The following is a 26,746-nucleotide window of genomic DNA, read 5'->3' on the forward strand; positions in this document are numbered from 1 at the left end:
CTGATAAACATATATTGTCAGACAAAATCTTCTCGTGCTCCAAAAAACATGCACACTTGTGCATGCACTTAAATGCTTTCTGTATTTATTTGCATGCAGATTAGCTGCTCATCTGCTTACTGAGCTTGTATAACTGAAGTTTCAAAGAGTTACGTGGTATTGTTTGTGAAATAGTTCCTATCCCAGATAGTATATTCAGGATCCACTTTTCAAATGAGTTTACTGTCTTTAGTGCTAAATTCTTACACCAGTGGAGCAAATGATGTATGACAAACTCATTAAATTCCTCGTGTTTCGGAACTACCTACTCCTGGGCAGTATACCCTGCACTAATATGTAGCAAATATAATTGTTCAAAATGTTCAGCACACTTTTCATCAGTTACCGTATCTGCGAGAAATGTAGCATTCTGCTGGGCACATGGCCATGTGGGAATATAGGGGAGCAAATTAGCTGATGCAGCAAGAGACACACCTATGAAGACACTTGTAGCTGTGTATAGGTCCCCATTGGGAAATTTTCAACTATTTTTCAAAAATTTGGGTTCTTTGTTGTGCTATCTGTCAGACAGGGGAAAGCAAATTATTGTTTGTGGGGGATATCAATGTAGATTTTTCTGAAATAGTTAGATATAAAGCTCGGCCGTGAAGTATTACTTTGTTCTTTCAATTTGATGTCAGTTACTGATTTTTTTCTACTCGGTGGTACAGGAAAGCAGCACACAGATAATGTTTTCATAGACCAAGATAAATTTAACTGGATAAAAAAAAGTTATCCTGTTAAGAATGGTCTGTCTGGTCATGTTGCACAGCTAATTGCAGTATATGATATAACTCCATACAGTAATGCAAAACAGTCTTCCAAAATAATGTGTTCAATTAACGATTTAACTATTCGAAATTTTAGCAAAAGCTTGCAACAGTTAGACTGGGATGAGCTGTACAGGGAACCTGATGCTAATTTAAAATTTAACCTATTTCGTGATACCTTTGTGAGTATACTTGAAAACCATTTCCCTAAGAAAATGGTGGAATATAATTGTAAGAAACCATGTAAGAAGCCATGGCTTACTAAAAGGATAAAAATATCTTGCAAACAGGAAAGGGAAATGCATCTTATAGCTAGGAGTAGTAATCACCCCAAAACAGTGAAACATAAAAACTACTGCACTGTATTAAGAAAAGTTATTAAAAAGTCCAGAAGTATGTGCATTATGTCTGAGATTAGCACATTTGATGATAAAATTAAAACAATTTGGAATAATGTTAAAAGGGACACAGGGCAATCAAGAGCACACGAAGACTGTATTTCTACCAAACTTGGTGAAAAGTTTGTTAACAGGAAGTCAGAAGTAGGAAACACTTTTAATAATCATTTCCTAAGTGTTGTAGAGAAAATAGGATCCAGCATATCCATTAGAAAATTTTCATTAGAAAATGGAAGATGCAATACCTATGCAATTTGATAAAACTGAAATTCAACCCACCTCTCCTACTGAAATTAGGAAAATAATAAATTCACTCAAAAGTAAAAGCTCACATGGAATTGATGGCATTTCCAACAGAGTACTAAAGGCTTGTTCCCAACTAATACCTAGGATTCTCAGCCACATATGTAGTAGCTCACTGAAACAGAGCATTTTTCCAGATAGACTGAAATATGCTATTGTTAAACCATTGCATAAAAAAAGATAGGTCTGACGCTAACAACTACTGCATAATCTCACATCTGACAGCTTTATCCAAAATTCTTGAAAAAGCAACGTATTCAAGAGTAGCATCACATATTTGTAAAAATAAATTACTAACAAAATGTCAGTTTGGTTCTCAGAAGGGCCTTTTCAACAGAAAATGCTATTTATGCTTTCACTGATCAAATATTAAATGCATTGTATAGCCAATCATCATCCATTGGGCTATTTTGTGATCTCTCAAAGGCTTTTGATTGTGTGAATCACGAAATTATTCTAGATAAGCTCAAGTACTATGATATGAGTGGGACAGAGCACAAATGGTTTAATTCATATTTAACTGGAAGAATGCAGTACAGATAGTCTGCAAAAATCAGCAGAGTTGTCAACTGGGGAGGTATCAAGAATAATGTCACACAGGGTTCAGTCATGGGTCCCTTATTGTTCTTGATGCAAAGGTAGTGCTGTTTGCTGATAAGTGTAGTAATCACATCCAACAAGCAAGAATCAGCTGAGGAAATGATAAATAATGTCTTTTAGAAAATTATCAAGTGGTTCTCTGCAAAATGGACTCGCTAAATTTTGAGAAAACACAGTTCATACAATTCTGTACAGTAAATGGCATAAAACCACTGATAAACATAGACTATGACCAGAAGTCTGCTGCTAAGGCAGAATATTCAAAATTTCTGGATTTGTGCATTGATGAGAAATTGAAGTGGAAGAAACACATCGATATAAACCTATCAGTAAATTAGCCTACTATAGCTTTTTTCATTCACTGCTGGCTCTTCAGAGCCCTTGTCCAGTCCCGAATTGACTTTGGGAGTGTGGTTTATGGTTTGGCAGCACCTTCAGCGTTGCTTACTCAACCCTGTGCACCACTGCGGGGTTAGGCTAGCGACAGAGCTTTTAGGACAAGTCCGGCGACCAGTGTACTGGTAGAGGTTGGTGTCCCTCCACTGCAGATCAGACGTGCTCAACTGCTCGCCAGTTATGCAGCACACATTAGTAGTTTCCCTGAGAATCTGAATTACAGTTTTCTTTTCCCACCTGCGGCAGTCTCCCGCATTGGCGGCCAGGTCGGGGCTAACGATTGCAGTTCGTGCGCGGTCCCTTCTCTCCGAACAGGAGTCCTTCACTTTACCACCTCTACTTGCGGTCCACTCAAGTACACCTCCATGGTATATGCCTCATCCGCAACTTTGTCTGGACCCTTCACGTGGTCCTAAGGACTCCATTAACCCTGTGGCACTCTGCTGTCGCTTCCTCTTGCTTCTTGATGTGTTCCATAGTTCCGGAGTGGTTTACACCGACAGCTCGATGGCTGATAGTCACGTTGGCTTTGCCTACATTCACTGCAGCCATATTGAACAGCATTCCTTACCTGATGGCTGCAGTGTATTTAATGCAGAGCTGGTGGACATTTCTCGTGCACTTCAGTATCTCCGTTCATGCCCTGGAGAGTCTTTTCTTTTATGTACTGACTCCTTGAGCAGCCTGAAAACTATTGACCAGTGCTACCCTCGTAATCCTTTGGTAGTGTCCATCCATGCCCTGGAATGATCCAGTCATTCAGTGGTGTTCGTCTGGACCCCTGGTCACGTGCTAATCCCAGAAAATGAACTTGTTGACAGGCTGGCCAAACAGGCTACACGGAAACCACTCCTGGAGATGGGCATCCTCACAACTGACCTGCGTTTGTTATTATGCCGCAAAGTTTTCCAGTTTTTGGAGACAGAATGGAAAAAATCTCAGCACGCACAACAAACTGCGAGCCATTAAGGGAACACGAATGTGTGGGAGTCCTCAGTGAGGGTGTCTCGCAAGGACTGTGTGGTTCTCTGCAGGCTCTCCATTGGCCATGCATGGGTGACCCACGGCTACCTCCTGCGCCGTGAAGACCCACCTCAGTGTCAGTGCGGCACCTGGTTGACAGTGTGCCCATATTCTTTTGCTATGTCCCTTTTTGGCTGCCCTGCAACTTCATCTTCGGTTGCCGGACTCATTATCATTGATTTTAGCAGACAACGCCTCATCGGCTGATTTGGTTTTACATTTCATCCGTGAGGGTGGGTTTTATCATTCGATCAGAGTTTTAGCACCTGTCCTTTGTCACCTAGTGCTTTCAGGGTGAAGATTTTAATGTGTTGCAGGGTGGCTGGCTTTTCCTTTATTTTTGTGGTTGGACAGGCACTGTAATCTGCTTCCTTGTTTCTCTCTTCTGTTTCGTCTATTTTATTCTCACACCTGTGGCATTGCTTTCATATGGCATCATATTTTGGAGCAATTGGTCGTTAAGAGAGAAAGTATTCATTCCAGAAAAGCGTGTAATCAGAATAATAGGTCGATCCCCACCCAAGATCACCTTGCAGACATTTATTTAAGGAACTTGGGATATTCACAGTACCTTCGCAATACATATATTCACCTACAAAATTTGTCATTAATAACCTATCCAAATTCAAAAATAACCGTCAAGCGCATAGCTACAACACTAGAAGAAAGGATGATATTTACTATTGTGGATCGAATCTCGGTTTGGCACAGAAAGGGGTGAATTATGCTGCCAAAAAAATCTTTGGTCATTTGCCAAATAGCATTAAAAGTCTGACAGATAGCCAACCAACATTTCAACATTTACAAGCAACTTAAAAGAATTCCTGAATGAAAACTATGCCTACTCAATAGATGAATATTTAGATATGAAATAACTGAAAAAAATTCATTTTTTTTTAAAGAAAATTTGTGTTAAAAGTGACACGTTCCACATCGTTACAAAATGTCGTATTCATGATCTGTGGAACAAGGATTTATGTAGGTATGTATGTATCTAGAGCTGACAGCGAGTCATCCTGCATGAACCTGCCATGCTGTTGGAATGTTAACAAAACACAGGGTTGGATGTAAATGACCATAAGCTTAGACATTTGAAGCACCACAACATGATCATGGGTTATCTGCATCCACCCACAAAGATAAGTTATTCATCCATATCTGTGAACTGACCACACAGCTTTGTGCTCTGGCATGTGGACCTGCCTGCACATGGTACTTGTAATGTACTAATTTTGGTTTAACATTGTTTAAATGATTGTATTTTTTATTTTGATGGCAGAGCTGTCCTTAATTAAAATAAGGATTTGTCCACTGTTTTAACTAATGACAGAATAATTATAGTATAAAATGACCTTTTATGTACTGATAGAACTTCTCCCTTTAGTTGTAGGTAAGAATAATTAATGCCCCACAAAGTGACAAGTTAAAAAATGTAATTAGGTTCATATAGCACCGACAGTCCGTGGAAGTGTGCTTCTCATATATGACCTGTTAAGAGTTAGTCTGGCATAACATTTTTAAGTTGTCATTTCCTTCTTCAGTTGTTAGCAATTTCACAATCTGTATTTGACCAAAGGATAATTGAGATTACTGGTAAACATGTATTACTGAAAAGTATCATGAAGTTTACACATTCCTCAATCGCTCAACACCTTGGTAATTTATGCTATTTCGTTTACTTAAAGGCTATTTATTGTTTGATACTGAGTTACACTTATTTTTTTTTTTCAGCTCATGGGGTTGTCGATGATCGAATGAGAAATCCCTGCACACGTTCGGGTAAACACAGATGCAGTTGTGGAGATGATGACGACTTGGATCTAGAGTCAGATTACACAAAGAATGGTCAGTGCACAACCAAAAAATTGGAGCTCAGCAACAAAGAATTGGGAGAAGTGTTAGCAGTGCTCAGGTACTATATTTTTTTAGGATTGTAGTTCCTTGGAATTCTTGTAGAATTGCAAAAGAAATTCATCAGTGTTCATCTCTCTATCCCCAATGAAATAATATTTGGCACATTATCTGACTTTGATCTTGCAAGATGCCTCATAATAAACTGTAGTGAAGGCAATGTTAGAAGGAACAAAAATTTTGAGTAGGGTTCAGATCGCCATCAAAAAATATATAAGGAGCTCTGTGTCATTGGGTGGCTTCTTTCTTTCTTTCTTTCTTTCTTTCTTTCTTGCTTGCTTGTGTTTCATTTTTGTGAAGAGAACTTTTTTTTTTCCCGTCTTGAGCAAACTGAGGAATTGTTTTGCGTGACATATTCTTTTGCTGTTGGTAAAGCACCCTCAGTAACAGTGATCCTGTAAACATTTAGAATACATAACCTTTCATTACATTATACATCCAAACATGATTCCTTAAGTAATTGACATTATGTATTGTTCTTTCCACATGTTATGATGATTTGTGGTTTCTCTCTTTATTGCTAGCAGAGGCTGCATGGAACTGTAGTTGTCATATAAACATAAATTTTTCAAATCCATAGTTTAAAATAGCGATTATTGGATGTTGTTTTAATCCTTACTTAGGACTGTTGATGTTTTTAAGCAATAACTACTGAATGTGTCATACTTTCTTCAGTTTTATTGTTTAAACGTATGAATCCTATACGTGAAAATAAAAAAGAAAATAATTTTTACACAGATATTACAGTAAAGTCACAAAATTGAAAATACATGCACTGTTTATGTAAGACTAGTTAAAACTTTGTTCTTGACCAGAAATTTAATCCAGAGACTGGTCTGTTACTCAGTACACTACCAAATTGTGATACCCAAGTGTACCTCTAAAACAGATTTAGCATTTCAACATGCTACAGGTATCTTTCTATTAATTCCAAACTTGCATACTCATAGTAAAAGTTGTATGTGCTGCCTGTGAAAGGCAGCTGTCTGGGTACAAATCCAGGACTGACAAAAGTGAGTCGTGCTTGGGAGCTCAGTTGGTAGAGCACTTGCCCGCGAAAGGCAAAGGTCCTGAGTTCGAGTCTCGGTCCGGCACACAGTTTTAATCTGCCAGGAAGTTTCAAGATCAGAATAATTGTCAACTCCATTACTATTATTTGTGATCATAGATTACTTTATTAGACAGGCGGTAATCAACTTTGATTATGTATTAATGTGTTGTTTCTTTCCTTTTAGGGATAAAAATGCTCCATCTCGTTCATTCACTCAGGGTGCAAATAAAGGGCTGAAAAAAACTTTAGATATGAGAGAGCATATTCTATCAAAGCAGGCCTCAGTGGGAAGCAGTTCAAGAAGTTATTCCGATGTGTATAGGACACATGTTTCATCTACCTCATCCGATGACCAAGGTTTTCAGCGAGTGTGTGGGAAGGGCAAAAATCAGGAAGAAGCACTGACATTTGAGAAACCTTTGGTGTTGTCGGAGAAAGTTTTAAAAAATAAACACAAACTTAGTACAAGTAAAAGTGCTTTTAATGACTGTGATAACAGTAAATCTCATTGTGATATCATTACAGGAATGAAATCTATAAATTTGCAAGACTGTGATACTTCAGACATCAGTATTATAGGAAGAAGTGAATTGCCTTCTTCAGTACAAACTTCAGTTTTGGTTAGTGAGCAAAAAGCCATAAACAAAGGTGCAGAAAACACTTGTTCCAAATTATCAGCTCAACTATCAGAGGGTCGTTCAGAAGTCAGGACTTGGGAGACAACATTGGAGACAGATAATCATTTTAAGTGTGTTCGTGAAATTCAGACTGGTTCACAAGAAGATGGCAACTTACCAGATACATCACTGCAAAGTGATACAGAGTGCTCTGCAAAATTTTCTGTGGGAAATTTAACTTCAGTAAATTATGGCTCTAAATGTACAAATGTTACAAAAAACCTCAACAATGAAATAAAAAGTCTCTCAGAGGTAAGAAATAATGTAATTTATGACTGTGCTTTTTCCTCTAATATAGCACTAAATTACTGTACAGTTGTGCAGATAATAACCTCACATATTTTTTAATAAATATTGGTGTAATTTTAATGGTAACTGTTGAAACTACAGTAATATAATCTTTGAATAGATGACAGTATCTCAACACTTCGAGTAAAAGTATATGAACTGAAATTGCATGTTACTGTGATTTAGTGTATTGATTTTGATCTGAGTAGGTTAATGCAAAATTTTAATATTGACATAAATTTATTTTTGTACAATCTCCATTTGCATCATCATGAACATGACCATGCCATTGCGTTGTTTTGATGTTGAATTCTGCACTATGATCCATGAAACTGTTAAGCATTTATTAAATGAACATTTCAGCTGTGCTTTGTTGAAAAGAGTAAATATTTGGAGATGACAAAAAAGAATATTTTTATCATTATTATCAGGGCCATATGAAAAACTCTTAAAGTATGAGGGATTTCATTTTCAACCTGTGTTATAGACAGAATCAGGTATAATTGTGTGAATATCAACAAGAATTTTGACTTAGTACGAAACTATACTTTCAATTTCTAAAGATAACCCTCATTGCAACTAAGATTTAGCATTAGGACACACTGTTCCTCCAAATTAAATTTTCAGCAGTCACTATCCTTTATTGTTTTCAGTCCAATAGCAGTGTGTGCTTTTGATTGTGAAGGAAATCTTTAAAATCAGCTGTTTGACCTTTTACAATAAGAAATATAGGTTTTTTCCAAGTGCTTGTTATTCTGAGAAAATCCATGTAATGACATGGTGCATTAAGCATATCATAAGTCTCTGTTGAACAGTCTGTCCTTCTGTTGCATTTGATATTTAATTAATCCATATTTCTAGTTTGCTAACTTATATCTGATTAAAAATAAGACCTATAGAGGCTTATTACTTCAGTAACATTTGCAAAAATCACAGCATCCAAAATGAAGTATATGAATGAATCGGAAAGCAGAGAATGTTCAGAACAGTCTCGAAGGTAGACATGGTAGAAACTGCATACAGATGACTTACATATAGCTCCAGAAGCACCCACGTTATTGGAACTGGAAAGTTCACCCCACAAGGAACTGTCAAAGTGGAAAAGGGGAAAGCACACTCCACTAAGCTTTGTCAACATGAAAGTGCACAGAATGAGAATGCAAAGGATTTTTAATAGAACAGAATGGTCTTGGTAATTGGTTTGTTATGACATGGCATTTTGGATGATACAAGGCATGCAAGTAGATCAAAGGTGCACGAGATGAACTTGTAGGCAGCTGAGTGCTGTACACAGAAATGGAAGGGTTCTGGACCATGCAATGTGGCCACCACATATGAGGACTGTCATCTTGTTTGCGTGAAGATCATGGATTATACAGTATCATCTATAGCATTTACTGTTGCACTTTATAAGTATCAGTGGTTAACAGTGTTTGCTGTTGGTCTGGGCTGATAATGCCAATGCAGTTGCCTTGGATTCAATTGTCCAGAAACCACATTTGCCTCAGACTTCAGTATGGCCCACATTAATTTCTTAGTGATAGCAGTGCACCTGTTGGATGTCATTGTAGTTACAAACATGTAGCCGTCTTCATTGTTGATCGGTATAGCATAAAAATGAAAAGTTTGAGAATCAAATCCCTTAAGCACCATTTTAATTGTATTGTGGGCTTTTGTGCAAGCTACTTGAAGGCAGATTTCGCAGGATCGTATTAAAGTCGTCATTGCTTCCATGCTACAATCTTTAGATTCTCTAATTGCTGTGCATGACAGGCCTCGCACAATGCTGGATTTGTTACATCTTGTGTACAATTATGTAATTTTTATAGTTTGTTTGTTGTCGTGTGCCTAATCTGTGTAAAAGTCATTATTTTGTCTTGGTATTGCAATTTTTGGAAGTGGAGAATATTTAGTACAATACACACTTGTAAGAGAAGAGAGAACTTCTGACCAGTGGTTGAAGCATTGAGCAGCATATTTCCAAACGGTGCTGAACAGTGAAACCCTGCTTTGAACACTTCCTTTCTGTCCTCCTCCTCCTCCTCCTCCCCCCCCCCCCCCCCCCCCCCCAGTACTTTAGTATACATGGAAGTGTGGAAGCTAAATCATTTACAGTAGACGTAAATAAAAATGAAAATAATTTATGCTTGTATCTGAAATTAATTGGTAGTAATGAAATAATATTGTGCAGGTAAATCACAATTGGCAGGTGCCATCAGCAAGGGACAAGGCACGTTTTAGACGTTCACTTGACTCTGCAGCATCTATGGTTTTCCATTGTCGTACTGGGTTGCCACTGACATCAAGTCCTGCGCCTGTTAGACGTACTACTTCCACAACACGATTTGACTTCGACAGCACTCTAAATTCTGTCTCAGCTATTCGCAGGTTTGTTGCTATTAGTTCTGTCTGTAATATACTATAATAGTTTTACATGCAAATGTCTCTTGAAACTCCTGTTGCTCTTTAACTGTTCGTTTGAGAAACTAACAAGTTCTAAAAAGGGAAAAATATATTAAAAACAAAGATTCCAAGACTTACCAAGCGGGAAAGCGCCGGCAAACAGGCACAATGAACAAAACGCACAAACACACACACAGAATTGCTAGCTTTCGCAATCGATGGTTGCTTCTTCAGGAAGGAGAGGGAAAGAAGAAAGGATGTGGGTTTTAAGGGAGAGGGTAAGGAGTCATTCCAATCCCGAGAGCGGAAAGACTTCCCTTAGGGGGGAAAAAAGGACAGGTGTACACTAGCGCGCGCGCCCACACACACACACACACACACACACACACACACACACACACACACCCATCCGCACATACACAGACTTGGGTGTGTGTGTGTGTGTGTGTGTGTGTGTGTGTGTGTGGGTGTGGGTGTGCGTGTGCGTGCGCGCCTGTCCTTTTTTTCCCCCTAAGGGAAGTCTTTCCACTCACGGGATTGGAATGACTCTTACCCTCTCCCTTAAAACCCACATCCTTGAGTCTTTCCCTCTCCTTCCTGAAGAAGCAACCATCGGTTGCGAAAGCTAGCAATTCTGTGTGTGTGTGTTTGTGTGTTTTGTTCATTGTGCCTGTCTGCCGGCGCTTTCCCGCTTGGTAACGTACATAATAAACGCATTGTTGGCCAGTGATCCCTTAAGTGCAAGTGTACACCACGCTTGAATTCTTATGGGAATCGGCAAGATGCAGTGAGTAATGCGGCTAATGAGCAGGGCACAGCTCAGCAGTGTGTGATATAAGTTGAGAATTTGGGTCTGACGGGAGGTGTGCTAGTGCAGTACATGGGATTGCTGTGAGCACTGTGTTTGGATGGTGTAGTGGTCATCGCATCAGCCTAGTAAGCAAGAGACCTGGGTTTGAATCCAGGTCTGGCCAAAATTTTCAACTTTGTCTGTTGATATAAATCAACACCCACTGGCAGCTACTTTCTTTAATTCCTTTGTGTCTGCACAAGTTCTAGTTAGTTGAGAGAATGGCAAAGAGGTGTAGGGTCAAAACACCAACCGAGTAGCAGGTGCTATCATTACTTGAAAATGTCTGTTCATTCACAGACTGTTTTGCTGATAACTATGTATTTATATTTCACCCCTCGTGTGTGCTTACAGTATGTGCTAGGTATCAGATTGTTTGTTGATGTGATGATACATAATATTTACATACCATTATTTTTATTATTTCTCAAAATTGACTACATATCACTCTGATTTGTAACTTATTTTTGCAGTATATTAATCTTCTGTTGAAAAAGAAGCTGGTGGTGATGGCAATTAGCTGAATACCAGTCTTACATTAGAAAATAATTTTATTGAAGATTGTTAGAACAAGTGTTAATGTGAGCCAACATTTTCCTTCTACTGGTTTAAATGTATACTATTTTATCAGTGCTTTAAGCTTCAAACAGTTACACAACCATGATATTCTTTGTCTTCAGTGCTCTGTTTGAAAGTAGTGATGACAGTCAAAGTACAAGTAGTGATGATGCTGAAACACCAAGTCCAGTTGATACTGTACCACCTGGCAATTTCCTCGAGAATGCTCGTGAGGATTTTCAACGACTGAGATACAGTGGTTATCCTTGTTCATCTTTGTTAGGTAAGACTATGGTTTGGCTATAAATTTTGCTATAGATTGTATTTGTAAAGTGGGACTGTGTAGCTACTTCAAAGAAATTGTTATGGTCATAAGTATTCCTGAGTTAATTAAGCTGTTAATAAAGTATGCTCTAACACAGAAAGCTTCTCCCCCCTCCTTCCTCCCATGTGCCATAAGAAAATACTTCTTAGAACACCTTTTATTATTAAAGTTTCGCCATTGAACAAAACAGTAGGTTTAATAAGGGTACCAAGTAATATGTAACTTGTCAAATGCATAGGGGAATAATTTGGTGTTGATTTGTCAACTAGATTTCTCTAATCAAAGTAACTGATTCTTGGAGCATGTTTTCAGCCTGAGCAGGGGAGTTCCCTCTCCTACTTCCTCAAGAAAATCCTAGTTTTTGTCATATTCTCTTAAAAAAATGCAACAAATTTCACTGAAATTTACACTGTGCATCTACTGAGGTTTAAGCTCAAATTTTTAACTTTGCTTTACTAACTGCCCATTGTTTGTACCCTGAATTTAAGTCTTTCTCCCATTGTTTCCATAAGAATTCTCAGTGCTCTTGGGTTACGCCAAATTCAAAGTCTTGGGTAACTCCTCCTTACCTCTGGAATCTGTATAGCTTCTCGTTTATCATTTTTTCACATTTTTGTTCTTTCCTGTCTTTCCTTAATTCTCCTGATTGCTCCTCACTGCTGGTAGATGTGAGATTAATCACCCTTATATCAGGACTGCTGCTGAAAATGATTCATATTAAGCACTAATTAAGCATTAACACTCTCAAATTCTGAAAAATATATCTAAATACTACCATAATTTGCATTGCATTTGTTGTAGTGTGGATACAACATTTCCTTTAAAATGGAAGGCACAATTTCTTCTTATTACTGATAAATGTAGTTACTCATCAGATGAGACAAAAGCAATTGTTCTTGATAGGTGTGCAGAGATGTGACAAACAGAAGTGGAAATTACTGCCCTGATGTAAATAATGGAGTGTTTTTTTCAAAGGCCATTCATTGAATAAAAACAGTGTTCCAACTGAATTGATGCAATTGCACTCGGTCTTAGTGTAGGTAGAGCTCCTTTGTTGGCTCCATCATGCCAGTTACTTACTTTGCAAATGATGAGAAGAGACAAGTCACAATAAGTGCCATAAAACTTTTTGGGACCAAATGGAGCTTGACTAATGAATCTTTGACTTCATCAGTCATAAATGTAATAGATTTTTCCATTTGCAGACTCTGCACTTCCACCCAGTACTAACATAAAGCTGCTTTTTTCAATATTGTCTTTTCACACTTCTAACACACTTTTGTACTTACATCCACAGTATGAATATTACTGTGCAATCTTCACACATTACTGTGTGCACTATGCTCATAGTTATAAATTTAGAGCTATATAAATGTAGGTTACTAATACATAAAAATGGACTTCCACTATATTGAATAGCCTGAAAAAAAGAGAATTGTGCAATTTCAACATTTTGTTACTAAACTGAAAGTGTGAAATATTCCTAATACTTCTAAATGTTTTAATTACCTCAACCTTATGTACTTTTTAATATATTTCTTTTTCACTTTTGATAGGATGTGCATCTTTCTCTTGCAGGTAGCTTTGAAGAGTCTGTCCTGAATGGAAGATTGGAACCTGTAAGCACAGTCCATGGCTTCACTGCAGATCTCGGTGCCAGCGGCTCATTTTGTCCACGTCATCTTGTGCTGCCTGTCACAGTGTTTTTTTACACCTTGGGGGATAATGATAAAGTTTCTACACCCTACCTTGTAAGTAATTTTTTTTGTTTCTCTCTCCTGACACTTTAACAATAAAAACTGTGTTATACATTGAGAAGTTTTGTGACCTTCTAAAATCATTTAAAAGTAATAAAAATGTTGTTGTGGATGTAATGCTGTGCTGTTTGTTAAGATGTTAGACACCAGGTGGTGGCAACTCGATGATGACAGCTGCTTACCATAAATATGACATGTTAAGTTGTGGACAGGCACAATTAAGACACTTCTCACACACACACACACACACACACACACACACACACACACACACACACAGAGAGAGAGAGAGAGAGAGAGAGAGAGAGAGAGAGAGAGAGAGAGAGAAGCAAACGCACCTCATGCGCCATGACTGCCAACTTGGGCAGCTTGGACCAGAATGCCAGTGGCTGGAGCTGCTAGAGTTGGCAGTCATGTATGTGTAGTGTGCTTGCTTGTGTGAATGAGGGGTGTGTGTGTGTGTGTGTGTGTGTGTGTGTGTGTGTGTGTGTGTGTGTGTGTCCTTTTTCTGACAAGACTGTGGCTGAAAGCTACTGTGTAACTGTCTTTTTAATTGTGCCTGTCAGCAACTTAATGTCATCCTTATGGTAAGTAGCAATCTATCTTTTACTTACTTTGTTGATTTTCCAACCTGGAGTTTCCACTGTTTGATTGTGCAAGTATTTTTTATTTTACATGTTGAAAATTTACTAACCTCAGTATAATTTAACTAAAAACATTAATCGCATTAAGACCCAATATGAAATAGTCTTACTGGCAAATTAAAAAAAATGGGTCAACCTAGGACATTAATGTAAACTATGATTTTGTAAGGACTGGTAAAGAAATCGCTGAGAAAGAGTCGTCACAATGTGCAACCTACAAAATACATCTTTTTTAACCTGATGTTGAGAATTTGTGACAAATAAAATGTCTGTATTACACAAACGTACAGTTTTCAGTTGCTCAGGTGTCCATGCTGCTCATAGTCTACCAATAAAATGAGAGAGAAATGTGATCTTAGTGTGATGTATTTCGATTTTTGTGCAAGAGATTTCTGTCAGCTGATACATCTGATGCAAGAGTGTACCCTCATTTTCAAAACAAAGGCAATACTTTCTCTTAGTTTTTTTTCCTTCTGTGAGGGATTCGTTGCTATTTAAAAACTTTAGCATGTGTCACATCGACTTTTGTATCCAGTACTTACCAGTGGAGGTGGTGCAGTGGTTGAAAGAAAGAGAAGAGTGAAACATCTCTTTGACGGTGAGCTCATTGGAGATGGAGCCAAGCTCCAATTCGGCAAGAATGGTGTCATCTCAAAGTAACCAGCCAGTATTTGTATTCAGTGATGCAGAGAAATACAAATCGGATTATCCACATGGGGATTTGAATCGCACGTATTGAATGTCTTGTCTTAATCACTGAAGGATATCTGTTTGATTAAGGCACTGGACATGTATTTTGGAGAAGTGTCTGTCCATATAGCTTTTCAAACATTTTATTGTTTGCATAAACTGATTAAGTCTGATGTTTGTATAGTCCTTTAAAAAGCATGCAACTATACCTGTCCATTCCAAATTTACTCTCTACTTCTCTTACATGTGTTCATCAATGGTGGGGCAACAAACTCTGTTTCCTTCCTACTATGTGCTGAGGTAGCTGCTGTAAGGAGAAATGTATTGTTCGCACTCGGTGCCATGTCAGACCACCAATGAAACTTACAGATGTCTGTATTTTTACTTGCATGTCATGATACCAGACGATTCTGTCTTTTGGTAACCACCTCAGTGAGTGAACTATGTGCTTGTCATATTTGCAAAGAACATGATTGTTTTCCATTGAAGAAAATGGTAAACTCCTAGTTTTCTAAATATACAAACACTTGTTTGATCAGTTCTGAGCAGCATTAACCATTAATGGAGAAAGAGTTTTGGAAAGTACAGAAACTGAATGTTGCCATTGTTATAATACTGTGAATTGTATGGATTCTTGCAGTATTTGTTGACTGCAGCAGTGGGACTTTGAGGTAGGAGTGGCAACATAGAGTTGGTTTTTATATATGGAGACACAGTACAGTTTAATAAAGTTTAAATAATCTTTTTTCCTTTCTGCTGAAGACATTAATTAGTCATACCAATAACATGTAAAATGGCATATGATGTCATGAATATACTCTTCAATGCTGACTTTTCATTCCTTCTTCACTTCTAGTTTTATCCTTAGTTGTTTTTGGTTCACAATTCTGAAAACTAAAGCAGCAGAAATTAAATTTATTTTTAACTGTCTAGTAGACCTTAAACTTCTGACATGTAAATGAGGATTGACAGCAAGTGTTCAGCATTGTTTATTTTGGGTACCATATTTACCTCTTCCATAGAAGATTTTTTAATTCTTCGAAAAAAGTTGCTTCATTTTGCTGTAAAGTACAGCCCATGTTAGCATTCTTTAAATCAACACTTCCAAGGAATTTATAGTTAGAGATTGATTCTACTGTAGTTCCATTCATGAGTTCGGCAGATTAGTTTCAGCAGTTTTTAAGTCAAAATTGTGATGTTTTAATAGTATTTTGCTCCAGGACTTTCTTTTAATACCAGGTAATTCAAAAGTTATGTCACATAGGACAAATAGGGTGAACCAAAACTCCAACAAACTTTCGGAGATGGTAGTATGGACCAAACCAAGAAAAAAGTCTTGTAAAACTGGGCTACAAAATGCATACCTTATGAGCTATGAGCACTTCTTCAGTAGAAGAGATGTATTTGATGGTAGTGAAGATGAAAAAGTATGCATTTTAAAGCCCATGTTCACTAAACTTTCTTCTTGTTTTGGTCCATACTGCAACCTCCAAAAGTTTGTAAGTGGAGTTACAGTTCACCCTAATTTTGCTATGGGACATGTCTTTTGAATCACTCTGTACATACCCTTGTCAAGATCAAAACACTGCATCCATATGTTTTAATTATACTTGTTACTTTTTGTGGTGGACAAGAACAGTTAATAAGAGATGGATTTCCTGGTAGATCCATATACTAATGCATAGAAAGTGCCACCTTCTGCCACAAAATAATTGGTACAGAATATTAAAACAAGCCTAAGTTACTGGTATTAGAACAAGCATCAGTGCTTTATAATGTAAATTAAAAAATGTGCTTCAGTGGATGAAACCATTGTCATCTCCAAAATATGCAATTGTATGGAGAAACTAAATCTGTGGAAGGCATTCAGTAAGTGACGAACAAGAAGTTAGTGAAAGACACACATCTCTAGAATCTAGGCTCAGATGATTATGTGCCATGAGAAGTGAATTTGATTTGATTGTTTATTTAGTCCTTTAGATTACGTGTTCTAAAAGTAGTGTACTAGTGATATAAAATAAGTCGAGTGAAAGAATACAGTACTACATGAACATTTTAGATAACATATACACTACCTGACTGAATGTATCAAGACACCGTATTAGTGGACTAATATGGGTGTATCCACCATCTGCTTTAGGATGGCTTGAGCTTTGCTGGGGACACATACAGTGATGAATCTGAATGTCGCTAGAGAAATGGCAGCCTATTCTTTCTCAAGACCAGCAACCAGGGAAGGTATTGATGTTTGACACTGGGGTCTGGAGTGAAATTGATGATGTAACTTGTCCCAAAGGTGTTGCATTGGGCCTAGGTCAGGGCTAGCAGGTAACTTTCTTCAGGCATTCATCAGCCCAAATCCTTCCATTGGGTTGGCACTGGGCATAGCATGATCCATCACTGCAAATCACTCATTGTCAGTCACTGTCCAGCAATGTCACTCTTACCACTAACTCAAATGTTGCTTAGCAATGACTACAGAAATCGTAACATGCCTCACCTGTGATTGATTGGCCCTTGGTAGCACATGGTGTCTATTGTCTGGTTGCTGGTTATAATCTAATTTTACTAATTTTAAACTAAGTTTTGAATGTACACAATGCAGAATCAGGTAGCAGGACAAAATCCCATATTTAATGCTAATCATAATCTTCTGTAAGATTTCATTAAGAATGTAAATCACAGGTTGACACAACCACTAGACTAAGAAGTATTCTGACAGTGGCAATATTTGTACAATCTACTTTCACAGGCAGATCCAGATTTTATCGATACAAATATAACGCAATGACTACTTGATGATGTCAAAGTGAATGATTTGACCAGTCTCTAACTAAAAGCATAGATGCCATTCTAGTGAACAAAGTAATAATTTAGTATGATCGTAATTAGGTAGCTGTAAAATTACTCTAGTTATATGAAATGTTTGTCAATACCATGTACACCTCCAATGAGATTTGCTGATTTTCATGTAAAATGTAAAGGTTCAGTTTTCCTAATTTATTCATTATCTTAATTAATATCATGTTCAGATACCCAAATTTATTGTACAGTTAAAAAAAAAATAATAAAACTCCGACAACTAAATTATGACATCAGTTCTCGGAATCTAACATTCACAACTCTTAGATGATTGTTAATTATAATTATAAATAATCATTTGAAACAGGTTTTTGGAAAAAAGTAAATATTTTTTAAAAGAGTAACTAAAGGGCTTTTGATTGAGGTATGTTGTTTTATAAATAATAGCTACATGATGACTGGAAATTCCAACTTCCTATGTTCTATAGGTATCAAATATGTTTCATTACTATTGAAATAAATTTTTTGTGGATAAAAATAACAATTACTTTGCAATTTGAAATCGCACAATTACTTGGTGAACAATGAAATTTTGTGAGCATCAGCCTTATTGAGAAATTGATCACTGCACACAATTGTTGCATATGCTTACATACATATTGGAAAAAAAAAAAAAAATTCTTTAAGGAGCAGGATTGTAGCAAGTGGAGCCATCCCACCTTCTGCATTTCATAATGTGTGGCTTATAAGGAGCTGATCAGCCATTGTACCCCTTTTATTTTTAACTCCCTATGCACTGTCACTGTGCTAGATGGACTGCTAGCAGCACTTCATAACTCAAGAGTGATAACTTCTGTTGATTTCATGCCATTTTTTACATCACTCTTCCACAATGCTCAGTGGTCCCTGTCTGTCAGTACAGGAGGTCTGCCTGGTCTTGCTTTAGCTGTTGTTGCTGCTTCACATTTCAGATTCATAATCACATCACCAACATTGGCTTGGACAGCTGTAGAAGGGTTGAAATAGTGGTTAGTCCATGTTAGAAGTCACCAAGCTCTCCTGCCCAACCAACTCTGCCGTTACTGCTTGTCTACTGACAACACAATACTACTTGGGCTCTTTTATATTGCCGAATCCACTTCTCATGACATCTTGTGCTCAGTTCAGCATTACTTATGGATCTCCAGATACTTTTGATCAGATAGTGTATACACTGTTTTACCATTATATTAGAACAATAGGTCATATATAATATTAAAACTAGTCAGATTTTTTCTTATCATAATTAACATTAAAATACATTTCTTCATTATGAAATAAGTATCAGGTTTTTTCTTTTAAGAGTGTTTTTTTTTAACTAAGTGGTTTGCTCTGACCTTACACTAAGGCGTCCAACATAACTCTGAGAATTCATTCATTTTATAAAGAAAGTTTGCTATGTGAGAGATTTATAAACACTATTTATTGTCTGTAATCAATAATGGAAGTAATTAACAAAAAAGAGAGAAAATTTTGAATGGAAATAATGCGCCCATTATGCAAAACCAGAAGTATAAAGACTGAGACAGAAGGCAGAATCTGTTTGGAAGTTATCGAATAAAAACAGACTAAAATAGGTACTGGGTGTAGGGTAGATAAAAGTATTGTAAAAGAGCAGCTCATAGTATTTTCTGAAAACTTTGATACTCTAGCTTACAGTATAAGGACTAATACATATCAAAAGAGATGAGTGAATCATCACTGATAATGGACACATCAGCAGATTTCATTTCCAAGAACACAGCCAGTATATAAGTTACTAGAACCAGCAAACTGCTAAAAACTACTGACTAAACTAGGTGTAATAGTATATCGGTGATTTGACAGTTTTTACAATCGTCCCCTTCCATACTCCACAGCTGTCTTATTGCTCTGACTGCTTATTGCTTCAATATATTTTGCAAGCAATCAGCTAAGAAGGATGCACTGGAAAAAGTTTGAAACATGCTGTAGTATGTGGTACTAATGGTGTACAAACATCAGCAGCACCGTTTTTCAGGGAGCTAAACTATGAGGTAAAACAGAAGACACAGGAAAAACTGAACAAGAGAGTTGTGACATAAGAATTCATAACTTGTTTCTCAATAAAAGATGTTAAATGTTAATTACTTCTATGGGGCACTACAAAGGTAAAGATCTTAATGACACAGAAGAAGTCAGTCTCAGGAAGTAACTGATAATAAGCGAGGTCTGTTTCTGATGACTCATATAAACATGTTCATATATTGTAAATAATGTATTTCTAAAGGATCATATTAAATTCAATTCAATGTATGATTTGTCCTGTATTTTCGATGTAGGCCAAAACTTATTAACTGAAATTTTTACAAAAAGTGCTTGCATGGAGAGAACTTCCTGCGCACACTTCAAATACAGTTGTGATATCTGTGAAGCATTTAGCATCATTAGGTAAATGCATGAAGATTGTGGTAACAGAATTGTTTGACACACTTCTGTGAAATCAGTTTTTAAAAAAAGAGTCAAGATAATTTTTCATTCTATTATAATAATTATGGTAGCTGTTATTCACTCAGGATTCAGTGGATGATAAATGTTCTCATGAAATTTAATGCATATGTGGTTAAAATTTCCAACTCATTAAACTTCATATGTTCACGAGCCAGCACCTTATGATGATCTTACTGCATACCTTCATGCAATGAAATCTTTTCTTCCTTAAATGCGAGTTACTGCAGTTGATAATTCCATAGGAAATTCCTGAATGAATGAAATCAGGAAAAGTATTATAATTTACTCAAGCTTTCTCTCTAATATAAAAACTTAAGTATTTTAAGAAGCTTCTAAATGTGAGGTTTTTTTAATTTGAAGTTTCATCAGTATCTAAAATGGAATATTTTGAATGTATTAACTTTTATTTTAAGTTATTGGCATTCACATAATTTTGCAGAGTAATGCAGAAAAGTCCATAATATTTCATTTTTGAAAAGTGACAAAGAATATGATGTAACTCAATAACTGGACATCAAGCAGATGTCATACAAAAGACCTGACCATTTTTGTAACCATGTACCTTGTAACACACTTCCATAATTGTTTCAAAAAGGAACTTCCTTAAAAGTTCTGCAATAAATAAACAAGAAGTATTCATTACATTAGTAGCCTTGTGAAGCTGATGCTTACAGAGTACTCTCTTATATATTTTGTTTCTGTGTGTTACAATTTTTAGCCACATTTAAGGGAAGTGGGAGCCAGACCTGAATGTATTAGATATAATCACCACCCTCATTTCTGTGCATTATGATACCCATTCATTGCAAGGGGATAATAAATAAATAAATAAAATAAATAAATAAATACATAAATGCACACAAATAAAGACAATATTTAATTAGTGTATGGTGTGATTAACTAATGACTGGAATGTGACACATTTTAAAAGAAAATGTGTAACCTATGTAAACTGACAACATAGACAGTGGATGAGTAATTAAATCAGTAACGATAAATAATGTCACTGTGGCAAAGTGTTTCTCCCATGATTATAATACACAAACATTTAATGTATTGCAACTGTTCAGACATCGTTCTTACTCTTAAAATGTAATCCTATATATTTTAGAATTTATCATAAGAGTAATGGAGTTTTACAACTTGCAGTGTGTCACTGTGAATTGTGAATACTCTTCTCATTTTTTGTGCACTCAGCGAATCTTCCTATCTGAATATTTTGTAAAATGGCATTAGTTGTAAAATTTTGTCTTGTGCTGTTGTTGTTTTGTGGTTATATAGCACGGACAGCAGGGTTCCCATAAACCTCATCTGCACCTCTCTTGGAAATTCTGATTACAATTAAGCAAACTCCAGGCTTGTCTCTGGTTACTGGATCACTGAGTTGTCTGTTGTGTACATACAGTTTATGGTTTGGTTCTTGATTGTTAAAAGGAACTGTTTTACTCATATAGCTATATAATTTCTCTAATGATTGTCATGTACACATTTAAGAAGAATCCCTTATTCATGGTGTCACATTTGCGGGAGACCTGAAATTTTTCTGAGTATTTACCCCAAAATCTATCCTTTCTTTAAAAATATATACTTGAAAAAGCTACTCCCAGTTTCACGAAATCAACAAAGTTAAACTACAAGGAAATTATTAATTATGTCACAAATCACTAAAAAATGTATATAATAAAATATTTGTTAAATATGTTGCATTTACTTTTCACATGGTATATTATTCACTCATTCCTTTAAACTTGCAGCACACAGTCCGATAACTTATGAAACCCTGCAATGCAAAAGAGACAGAATGTGTAAATAAGTCAATATATTAATATAAAGAGCAACATAAAATCAAAAATTGTTTCCTTTTGTGTGTACACACATTACCATACTTTCACCAAATTATCATTATGCTCTTTATTGAAGTGAAGGAGTTGGGTTGATACAGGGTGGGTGGTGAGAAGTATAGCTCAGGAAACAGTGTCTGTTGAATTAGTGACTTGAATATGGGAAAAGCATTGTATTTATTTTAATGCACTTAGCCAGATATTTGCTCTGAAGCTTCCTGGTGGTTTGGAACTGAAAGCTGGGACATTTTGCCTTTCACAGGTAAGTGCTTGACCAACTGAGCTATCCAAGCACAAATTATGACACATTCTCATAGCTTTGCTTCCATCAGTATCTGCCTCCTATCCTCCAAATTTCCTAAAAAATTTCTCCAGTATATCCTTTAGTCAAGGAGTGCTCATCCCACAAGGTATTAGGAGAACTTCTGCAAAGTTTGGAATACAGGAGAGAGGTAATATTGGTGGAAGTGGAACTGTGAGGGTGGGTCATGAGGCATGCTTGGATAGCTCAGTTGGTAGAGCATTTACCCACAAAAGACAAAGGTCCCAAATTTGGGTCCCAGTCTGACCCACAGTTTTAATCTGCCAGCAATTTTCAAACACACACACACACACACACACACACACACACACACACACACAGACTCGGAATGATAATTTAGTCTATACACTTGCTGCATTGGTCCACAACTTGAGGTAAGACAGAGGTATAAAAATTCTGCACTCCTTAGCAGATACTAGGTCTTACAGGTTCAACTGAGAGTGGAATATATACTGCTAGAGGTTGGCATTGAAGAGCACAGAGTTTTTGAGATTCTATACTATTAGCACAATTGTGGGATAGTAATTTATGAATTGTGGTGCAAGTGTTCAGATTTGCAATGTATGTTCCACTCTTTTGTTCACAGTCTAATTTTGTAAGACAGCACATGTGCACATGCTTATTTAAAATAACACAGGAAATTTCATTTTTATAATGTATCTTGCATATGGCCTCAAACCATACAATGATGAATTATGATGTGGCCCCCTTGTAGGATATTTTAGAATCTATAGTATAGCTTATGGTTTCACCCTGAGAAAATTAAAATGTTCATAGGTTTTTGCTTGGCTGTGCTTCTATGCAGTGTATTACACTGGCTAAGATTAATTTGTATTTTTGTTTCACTGAATTAAACAAGTGCATTAATTTAGCTGATGCTATTTATGAGGCTAAGAGTGTTATAACAGTCCTGCAGTTCCGCAACAGAAAGAACAACAGACGAGGTAGATTTATTACAGTGTTTATGGCACTAAATAAGATTGAGGAAAACAAAAGATTATTACAGTATGAAATTCATGGAGTCATTTGGAGAAAATTCATTTCAAGACTTTAAGATTACTTGCAGCATGTTTGAGATGAGATGAGATGAAATGAAGAAATAATTCTTTTTTTATGATTAAGATTACTGAGTGAATGTTAATAGGATCTGACAGCAAAGGAAAAAAGTCAAAAAAATTAAAAGGGCTCACAAATGTATGTTCTTACAAAATGTGAAAATTTGTTATAATTAAATGCAATTCAATGCAATGCAAATTTCGAATGTGTAGCTGTAACAGTGATAATTATTGTATATGCAAGTGCGCATCTGCCAATACCTTTTTACATAATAAGCATGGTTTTCCACATTTATTGTAGAGTGGAGCCAGTTTCAGTATATATTCTTCGTAGAAAACTCTTTCTGTGATTGTAACTGCTGGTGGAAATACTTCAAATATCGTCACGTAAGAGTAATCCAGGAAGGAAATACCTGAAATGCACAAATGTCATACAGTGAAGGCTCTTACTACCAGCTGTTCTAGTTGTGGTGAATCCTCTGGGTTGTATTGTTATAGTCCATGAAACTTTCTCATTCGTGACATTTCATTAAGTGCTGTCAACTTCTGCCATGCTCACTTTTCACAGTGTGTCACTCTGACATCAATCTGGAACACTTAGCAGAACCAGGAACACCTGGAAGATGTTGAATACAGTTCTGGATCTAAAGTCAGGATCGAAAATGTCTCACAGACCACAACCATACAACCCAAACTATTCAGTGGCAACTAATGCTTTTTTTTTGTCATCAGTCTACTGACTGGTTTGATGTGGCCCGCCACGAATTCCTTTCCTGTGCTAACCTCTTCATCTCAGAGTAGCACTTGCAACATACGTCCTCAATTATTTGCTTGACGTATTCCAATCTCTGTCTTCCTCTACAGTTTTTGCCCTCTACAGCTCCCTCTAGTACCATGGAAGTCATTCCCTCATGTCTTAGCAGATGTCCTATCATCCTGTCCCTTCTCCTTATCAGTGTTTTCCACATATTCCTTTCCTCTCCGATTCTGCATAGAACCTCCTCATTCCTTACCTTATCAGTCCACCTAATTTTCAACATTCGTCTATAGCACCGCATCTCAAATGCTTAGATTCTCTTCTGTTCCGGTTTTCCCACAGTCCTTGTTTCACTACCATACAATGCTGTACTCCAGACGTACATCCTCAGAAATTTCTTCCTCAAATTAAGGCTGGTATTTGATATTAGTAGACTTCTCTTGGCCAGAAATGCCTTTTTTGCCATAGCAAGTCTTCTTTTGATGTCCTCCTTGCTCCGTCCGTCATTGGTTATTTTACTGCGTAGGTAGCAGAATTCCTTAACTTCATTGACTTCGTGACCATCAATCCTGATGTTAAGTTTCTCGCTGTTCTCATTTCTACTACTTCTCATTACCTTCGTCTTTCTCCGATTTACTCTCAAACCATACTGTGTACTCATTAGACTGTTCATTCCGTTCAGCAGATCATTTAATTCTTCTTCACTTTCACTCAGGATAGCAATGTCATCAGCGATTCGTATCATTGATATCCTTTCACCTTGTATTTTAATTCCACTCCTGAACCTTTCTTTTATTTCCGTCATTGCTTCCTAGATGTACAGATTGAAGAGTAGGGGCAAAAGGCTACAGCCTTGTCTTACACCCTTCTTAATATGAGCACTTCGTTCTTGATCGACCACTCTTTTTATTCCCTCTTGGTTGTTGTACATATTGTATATGACCCGTATCTCCCTATAGCTTACCCCTACTTTTTTCAGAATCTCAAACAGCTTGCACCATTTTATATTGTTGAACGCTTTTTCCAGGTCGACAAATCCTATGAACTTGTCTTGATTTTTCTTTAGCCTTGCTTCCATTATTAGCTGTAACGTCAGAATTGCCTCTCTCGTGCCTTTACTTTTCCTAAAGCCAAACTGATCGTCACCTAGTGCATTCTCAATTCTCTTTTCCATTCTTCTGTATATTATTCTTGTAAGCAGCTTCGATGCATGAACTGTTAAGCTGATTGTGCGATAATTCTCGCACTTGTCAGCTCTTGCCATCTTCGGAATTGTGTGGATGATGCTTTTCCGAAAGTCAGATGGTGCGTCACCAGACTCGTATATTCTACACACCAACGTGAATAGTCGTTTTTTAGAAATTCTGATGGAATGTTATCTATCCCTTCTGCCTTATTTGACCGTAAGTCCTCCAAAGCTCTTTTAAACTCCGATTCTAATATTGGATCCCCTATCTCTTCTAAATCGACTCCTGTTTCTTCTTCTATCACATCAGACAAATCTTCACCCTTATAGAGGCTTTCAATGTATTCTTTCCACCTATCTGCTCTCTCCTCTGCATTTAACAGTGGAATTCCCGTTGCGCTCTTAATGTTACCACCGTTGCTTTTATTGTCACCAAAGGTTGTTTTGACTTTCCTGTATGCTGAGTCTGTCCTTCCGACAATAATATCTTTTTCGATGTCTTCACATTTTTCCTGCAGCCATTTCGTCTTAGTTTCCCTGCACTTCCTATTTATTTCATTCCTCAGCGACTTGTATTTCTGTATTCCTGATTTTCCTGGAACATGTTTGTACTTCCTCCTTTCATCAATCAACTGAAGTATTTCTTCTGTTACCCATGGTTTCTTCGCAGCTACCTTCTTTGTACCTATGTTTTCCTTCCCAACTTCTGTGATGGCCCTTTTTAGAGACGTCCATTCCTCTTCCTAATGCATAAAGGACTAAAAATCGCTGGAAACCATAGCATATCTGTAAGACTGGGCAATTTTGTGCAGAATAATTGTAATTGTGGTCTTGTGGCCCGATACAGTTGCTTATCAAACACCTTTAAAAGTACCTCCTGTCATTAACTGCTGTTTGTCCCATAAATAGTACAGATTTCATGGTTAATGTTTGTTGTCTTGTCATGTTCATTCATTAACAAACCACTTGAAATTATCATTAGTTAAATTATTATTCATGTCATATTGATAAACAATGGACACACCTTTCTTACAGCACCAAAATAAGCTGAACCACTAACATTACATTCAGATCATCTTGTTTACGTTCATCTGAGTTTGTTCTAAAAGCACGAAGAAATTTGAAAGTGACAATAATTCACAGTAAATATGGTGTTGTGAGGTAAAGAAAATCATTGGAGAAAGTACACAGACATAGTAAAGGAAGGGTCATTAAAATGTTTAACCATTTGTGACAAGTTAGAACAGTGTGATTTATCACGACACACATTCTGGCACCTGCCTTGTGCAAGTAGTGCACTACCAACTGCACTGTCTCAGAATACCTGAGGGACAAACTCAGTGTCACCTTGACATTAGTTCCTCTCTGCACCTTCCAAACTCTTCCTTGATGATGTGGGCTTAATCCTCATGCTCTTCCCCATTCTCACCCTCCCCCCTTCTCCCCTTTCCCAAGAGAAAGGAAATATTTCAGCTTTGTGTTAGGAATATTAATCAAATGACAACATTTTACTTTTTATCAGAGTATGTTCTGTGATGAACACTAGCACAGTACACAATGCACTGCCTATGAAAGGCAGTTGTAGCAATATG

General features: G+C 36.9%; 1 protein-coding gene across 2 annotated transcripts in view; it reads left to right on the top strand.

The window, feature by feature from the left end:
- The window catches only part of LOC126299054 (protein FAM214A), a 217,991-nt gene that overhangs the window by 172,557 nt on the left and 18,688 nt on the right, over window positions 1–26,746 (top strand). For both annotated transcript variants that reach the window (XM_049990711.1, XM_049990712.1), the window contains exons 10-14: window positions 5,261–5,441; window positions 6,676–7,420; window positions 9,648–9,844; window positions 11,390–11,550; window positions 13,171–13,343. In XM_049990711.1, coding sequence (XP_049846668.1) covers window positions 5,261–5,441; window positions 6,676–7,420; window positions 9,648–9,844; window positions 11,390–11,550; window positions 13,171–13,343 — 1,457 coding nt within the window. The remainder of the gene's footprint in view (window positions 1–5,260; window positions 5,442–6,675; window positions 7,421–9,647; window positions 9,845–11,389; window positions 11,551–13,170; window positions 13,344–26,746) is intronic.

The sequence above is a fragment of the Schistocerca gregaria genome, chromosome X, assembly GCF_023897955.1.
Source record: "Schistocerca gregaria isolate iqSchGreg1 chromosome X, iqSchGreg1.2, whole genome shotgun sequence".
NCBI classification, from domain to species: Eukaryota; Metazoa; Arthropoda; class Insecta; order Orthoptera; family Acrididae; genus Schistocerca; species Schistocerca gregaria.